We start from the raw sequence: 6,000 nt of genomic DNA on the forward strand, positions 1-6,000 counted from the left end.
TTCTCCCCTTCACAGCTGGACATTTCAGCAGCTAAGTTGGTGAGGATGTATCACAGACACTGATAAGGAGATTTAGCTTCATAACCTCTGAGCCATTTTATGTGATTGCCACCACCCACATGCAAGCACATTTCAACATCTATTTAGTTGTCAAATTTTAGCCTTCATAAGTGCACTGTTGAAATCTGGTCCAGGTAACATTGAAATAGTTGGGTAGTGAAAACTTTTTGTTGTGTAGATGCTTTTCAGGTGTCTTTGAAATAAAAATGTGACCTTTTCCCAGATGTGGGTATAATGTGGATACAGCTTGAAAATAAATTTGGTTGTCATCAAAAAGACACTCCACAAAATTTCATTTTTGTAGCAATAAAATTCACAGAGTGTTTTTGAAAAGGAAAAATTTAAAAATAACTTATGCCCTTTCTCTACAACCAGCTGTAAAACACTATTTGTTTTGGAATGGTAACATTATTTCCACTTTCTCCTAGTTCCTCATTTTCCCTTTTTGTTTTTAGAGAAAATGGAAGAAAGTTGACTTTTTAGTCTCTTCTTTTAGTGTCTCTTCTTTTAGTCTTTTTTTTTTTTAAAGAAAAACATATTTCCCAGTACTTGTTGTACATTTCAATGTATGTTTCCATTTAAAAACTGCAACCAACCAACAACAGTAGCAACCTGAGTGTCTTTCTTTTCCCCCTTTTAATTCCTCTCTGCCTTTTTGTTTCCTCTTCTAAATCTGTTCTGCCTCTCTACAAGGGTAGTGAAAACAGATGTTGTGAAATTCCAGATTCACAGTATTTGTACATGACAAATGCACCACTTCCCCAAAGGTCTACAAATTCTTTAATTATGTTTATAACTTTGTGTTATTACTTTACATAGCTCAATTCCTTTGATTTTTATCCCTTACCTGTCTAAAATAGCTTTGCCTCCTTTTAGTTAATAGGAACAGATAATTTTCACTATAGAAAAATTTCTGCTTTCATCTTCTGACTTACCAGAAATCCCAATCAGTTTCTTTTGATAAATGCATCATTTACAGTCTTTTGCCACATATGCCAATTTTAGAGACTTTTTCAGTGTACTCATGCTATATCATTTGAGCCAAATTCTTAAACAGAATAAACAGATGCATTTCTGTTATTTCAGAGGACTGAATTACGGAGCTCTCAGGTTATAATTCATGGTCATCTGCACCCAGTGACTGTTAAAGTGGGTTTTTCTGCCACAAGATACAGTAAATGGTAACTGGTCTCTCTATAACACAGAGTAATACAGACAGTAATCCATTATGTAAAAAGCTGTTTCTTACCTCATCTTGGACTTGTGATGTCAAACATAGTTTCATTGCAACCAAAAAAGCAGAAAAGAATAAAAACCCTGGACTTTTTTCCATTGTGAATTGGACTTTTTTCTTTCAGAGCCGTCCGCTCCTGAAAATTCAAATTTTTACATAAAATGATTGTTAGAGGTGCTGTTTCTTCTGCATTCTCGGGCAAATACTTTTAACAGGACTCTTGTCTTCCCCAAGGTAAATGAGTGAAGCATAAGGCATGCAGAGCTTGCCCAGGCAGGACAGGTTCCAAAATGCAGGGTATTTGCTGAAAGCTTGCACTGGAAAGCTGAATAAAGCCTCCCTCACTGAATGACAGGATATCCTGACAGGGCTCCCATCATTTATTCCTCTCTCTGGAGCTGTTGACAGTACAAAACCAAGGACACTAAACTGTTAGGACAGAAGATGATTTCTTCTTTTAGGTGAGCATGGATAGGGGGCTGGAATAGCTACTGGACTTCTTAATATTAGTTATTTAACAGATCTAAGGGAGAATAAAGGATCTCTTGGAGTTGGCTTATCATCCCTTGTAACATAAGGATAGGTCACCCCAATATGGTTCTGGGAGAAATACTATGGATTTTATCTCAGGTGGCCAAAAGAACCTCTTCCAGATTTGGTTAGCTAGATAAAAAGGGGCATAATTTTCTCCCTTTTTGCTATTTTTGTTAAATCATTTTGACTGATTTTCTGGAGCTAAGCAGAGGAAAATTGACTCATCTGTATTGTTTGGATATGGTTGGGAGAGATGAATATTCAGATTTGCCAAAAGCATTTTGATTTTGCCATTTGGATATATCAAAAGCAAGACTATTTCTTTGTTCTCAGGGTTTTTCAGCTAATTTCTAGTGCTGATCTTTGCCACTGCTCTGGTCAGTCTTGTGCAGGTTCTGTCATGTCTCAAATACCCAATAATGTGGCTCCTTCCAGTTTGTCACATTTGCCTGGTTCCCCAACCTTAGAATTTTTTTCTGTCATTAGAAGGTGCTCCTTAAGGGTGCCTTAATACAAAGCTGTGCTTCATAACACCCTATCTTTAAATCTGTGTGGTTTTCCTAAAGAACTGAGTGGTGATAAACATACAACATAATGTACAAATCCATCTACTTTTGTGATATGCTCTAAAAGAACTCTGCAAAATCACTGGGATGGCAGGGCAAGGTGTTTCCTGTGCACTCATCAGATCCTGTTCCTTTCTCTATATGATGAGGGAAGTAAATCATTGCTTGTTTATGCAGACATGGTAGCAGCCAGGGCTGTGATGGACATGCTTGACAGTAGGTACGTTCCTAAGAAGGGCTGTTTCTTCTTTCTGAGGTCAAGGTTTCACATTACTTTGGCTTTGCATACAGTGTACAGTCTGGCCTGGTGGAAGGGATGGCTCAAAAAGCAGAATTCTGGAGGATCTCCTCTTCTGAGTGGTGATGTCCCATGCCCACATCCCATTCTTTGTGGGATATTTGGGAGTAAAATTCACCGTCCCACTTCTGCAGGAGCGCCTTGTTGGGAGTGTGGGCAGAGTGGCTGTCTGGGCGGGGTCTGTGCCACCTGGTCTGCCTGGTCCCTGTGTGGGTGCTGGCAGGAGCTGACAGCTCCTTCAGCAGCTTGAGGTCGGCTGGGTCTCTTGCCTGTTACCACTTCGGGCAGCGCAGTGGTGAAAGGAGCTGTAAATCAAGCATGTCCCTTTCCTGTCCTGTAGGCTGAGATAAAAAGTAACAGCATCAGCTCTCTTGTTATCTGCTCTTGCCTCTTGTATAGGCATTTGTGTGAAGTAAACTCTTTTCCCCTTTCCTTCCTCTCCCTTCTCATCAGAGCATGGCCTCCTCACCAGCTGCTGCGGTGACTGCTTTCCTTGCTCCAGAGGGACCAGCCACCCTTTCCTCCTGTTGCTGATGGGCATTTCCTTCTTCATGGAGCTTGCAGACTGTGCCAGGCTCTGACTACAACGCTACCTGGCTGGCTCCTGCCCCACTTTGGGCAGAAATTCAGGCTAAAAGGTCATCTGGCACACAGGGTGGGGCCCTGGGGGTGGGAAGGTGTCACCTCAGTGCTTGAAGTGTGCAGTGTGGCAGGGTGTCTGCCAGCCAGCCTGGGAGTGGCTTCCTGAAAGCTGGGATCAGTTAAGCATGGGGAGTCCAGCCAAGCCTCCCTCCCCAAATTGCTCTGTGTCTCAGCTGCTAGTCACCCTCGTACCTCTGAAAACTTTCAGGTTGCAAGCAGCCTGGTGAAAAAGGTTATTAAGAGTCACTGTGTGTGCTTTAATACTGCAAATACCACGGGCTGGGGCATTCCCTTCTGCATGTCACAGTTTTGCTCTGCTTTGCTAGTGCATTCCTGGACTGGATGCTCCTACTTTAGGTATTAATGAACTAGTTGTCCTTTTACTTTCTTCTTCTACCTACTGCCCCTCCCCAAGCTACTGCTTCTATTTCTATGCTGTAAATATCAACCAACCAGAGAAAACATGATGGCTCATTTATGTAGGTGTCTTTGAAAACAATGTTTGTGCTTGTTTCAGCATCACCATGAGGTAGTTGCTCTTTCTCAGAGCCAGGTTTGTGAGGTCAGTTCAAAAGTAAATCAAAACAAGCAGAGATACAGACATGATGGTTGCAGCACTCACTTTGCTCTACACAGTTTTGATGACCACAAAATTTCCTGCATTTAAAAAAAATTTAATATTGACCACATAGCTTGTATTGTATTTTGTTCTCCTTAACTTTCAGAATGTGAAGCTCACTCAACCAGTGGTGACTGAACTTCACGTGATGAGGACTCAGAGACTCATACAAAGCTCAGCCATTTCACAATCATATTGCCAAAGCACAATTTCAGAGGAAGAAATAAGAAAGAAATAAGATTACTTTGGATGAAAGCACTCATTACAGCCAGAGCATTTGTGAACTCTGCATGATACAAACTAGTACTGCTTTCCTGGTATGTTCTACCCTAGTTGCAGCTCACCTCCTCTCCCAGGGGTGCAGCCTATTTAGTGAGATCTTAGAGAGTGTCAAGGGTGAGGGCAGTATTGAGCTAAATTTGATATTCTTACTTGGTAATTTGGAAGCAAGCAGAAGAAAATCAATGAATTATTGTTTTTTTTTACTGTATGTAGATTCTGTTTTAGAGCCAGTCACAGCAGGAAAACTGTCACAGGGGTGTTTGAATACACTTGGAGGCTCCACATGTCTGAGGGAAGTCACTTTGCTCTTTGTTTGGAAACTGGCTAAAGCACCTTGCAGAGGGGTTGGGAAATATAAAATGTGTTCATAAGAAGAAAGCTTCTTAGGGGGAGGGAGGCTTTGGCTCTGCTGAGAGAAACGTCTGAATGCTAATTGTAGGTGGGAGGAAGGGGGGTACAAACCATCAAGTTGCCTAGGAGGAGGCTTGGGGAGAGGAGGGGGGAATATTTGGGAAATACTGCCTTTGATTAACAGAGACTTAATTGAAACATAACAAAGAGATATCAAAAAAAAGGGCTTGGCAAGTTAAATCTTTCCAGTGCCATACATCTGAGGAAGCCAACGGTGGCCTACGGAGAGCCTGAATGGGCAATGTGGAAAATGCCAGGGGTGTGTAATTTTATCTGTGGGGTTATGACAGCCATCATTCTGAAGCACGGTGACTATCAGAACTAATTAATTCTCCGAGCCCAGAGGATGCATTAGGATGGGGCTGCAGCTGGTATGCTGAGGAATGCCGCGCAGCCGGCGAGGCCAGCGCTTCTATCCATGTTAATGAGGGAGAAGGCACCGACAGCTGATCTAAACCCCAATGTGCTCACGATGCATACAGCTGATGGCACTGCAGACTGCCAGGCAAGGGGTGGTCTTAGCCATAGATTAGATCCTCATAGTGGCCTCTTCAGCTTTCTTTCTTTCCTTCTGTTTGTTTTTTTTTTTTTTTTTTTTTTTTGTGTTCTCAAAAGAGTCTTTCAGCTGGTGAAATTGTAAACAAAAGGCATTCTAGCTGAAGCCATGGCGAGAGGGCTTTGCTAGGGAGCCATGAGGAGAGCGGTGTGTGCGATGCTAACTTGGACTTTGATATTTACCACAAATTTTCAGGGCTGGTTTGGGTTGGGGAGCTGTAATACTGAGCTTAGAATCAGTATCGTGCTCTAAAATTGAACTACCACAGAATCAGGGGCCACTCACAGGTACCTCTGCTACCCGTTCATGTTATTTGTAATTGCATGTTGCTTAAAACAGTGGAAGTCATTCTCAAGGGATGGCTAAAGTCCCAGGTCGTGTGGGTTCTGTAGGATACAGGAGTTATTGATAAGTCCCCAATTTCTTGGAAGTGTTCTCCATGTACAGCTGTGAGACAGATGTACCAGGGGATGAATCTACAGGGTTCCTGGGCAGCAATCCCAATGGGCAGGGGAAAGGACTTAGCTGGATCTGGAAGTGCAGGTGACTTACAGGAATATTAAAGTCATCTTTGTGTCCCTGTCTCTACTTTCCATCTACTGCCTTGTCATTCTTGATAGACCATACACAGACTCTGATCCCATGTTGCTGCCAGCCAGTGGTGTGATAAATGGAGGAAGTACAAAAATCTCGAGATTTTCTTTGAACACTGTGGCTTTTCCTGGAGGTATTACACACTTGAGAATCATTAAATTTCATGTTTAATGGAGTTTACATACATGGAGTTTAGCATGTATT

At 42.2% G+C, this 6,000-nt stretch overlaps 1 protein-coding gene across 1 annotated transcript in view; it reads right to left on the minus strand.

Moving 5' to 3' along the window:
- STAB2 (stabilin 2) overlaps positions 1–1,393 on the minus strand; it is a 75,774-nt gene extending 74,381 nt beyond the window's left edge. The window contains exon 1 of the mRNA XM_053978657.1: positions 1,310–1,393. Within this exon, the coding sequence (XP_053834632.1) occupies positions 1,310–1,393 (84 nt within the window). The remainder of the gene's footprint in view (positions 1–1,309) is intronic.
- Positions 1,394–6,000: the final 4,607 nt, after the last annotated feature.

The sequence above is a fragment of the Vidua macroura genome, chromosome 5 (genome assembly GCF_024509145.1).
Source record: "Vidua macroura isolate BioBank_ID:100142 chromosome 5, ASM2450914v1, whole genome shotgun sequence".
Taxonomy (NCBI): domain Eukaryota; kingdom Metazoa; phylum Chordata; class Aves; order Passeriformes; family Viduidae; genus Vidua; species Vidua macroura.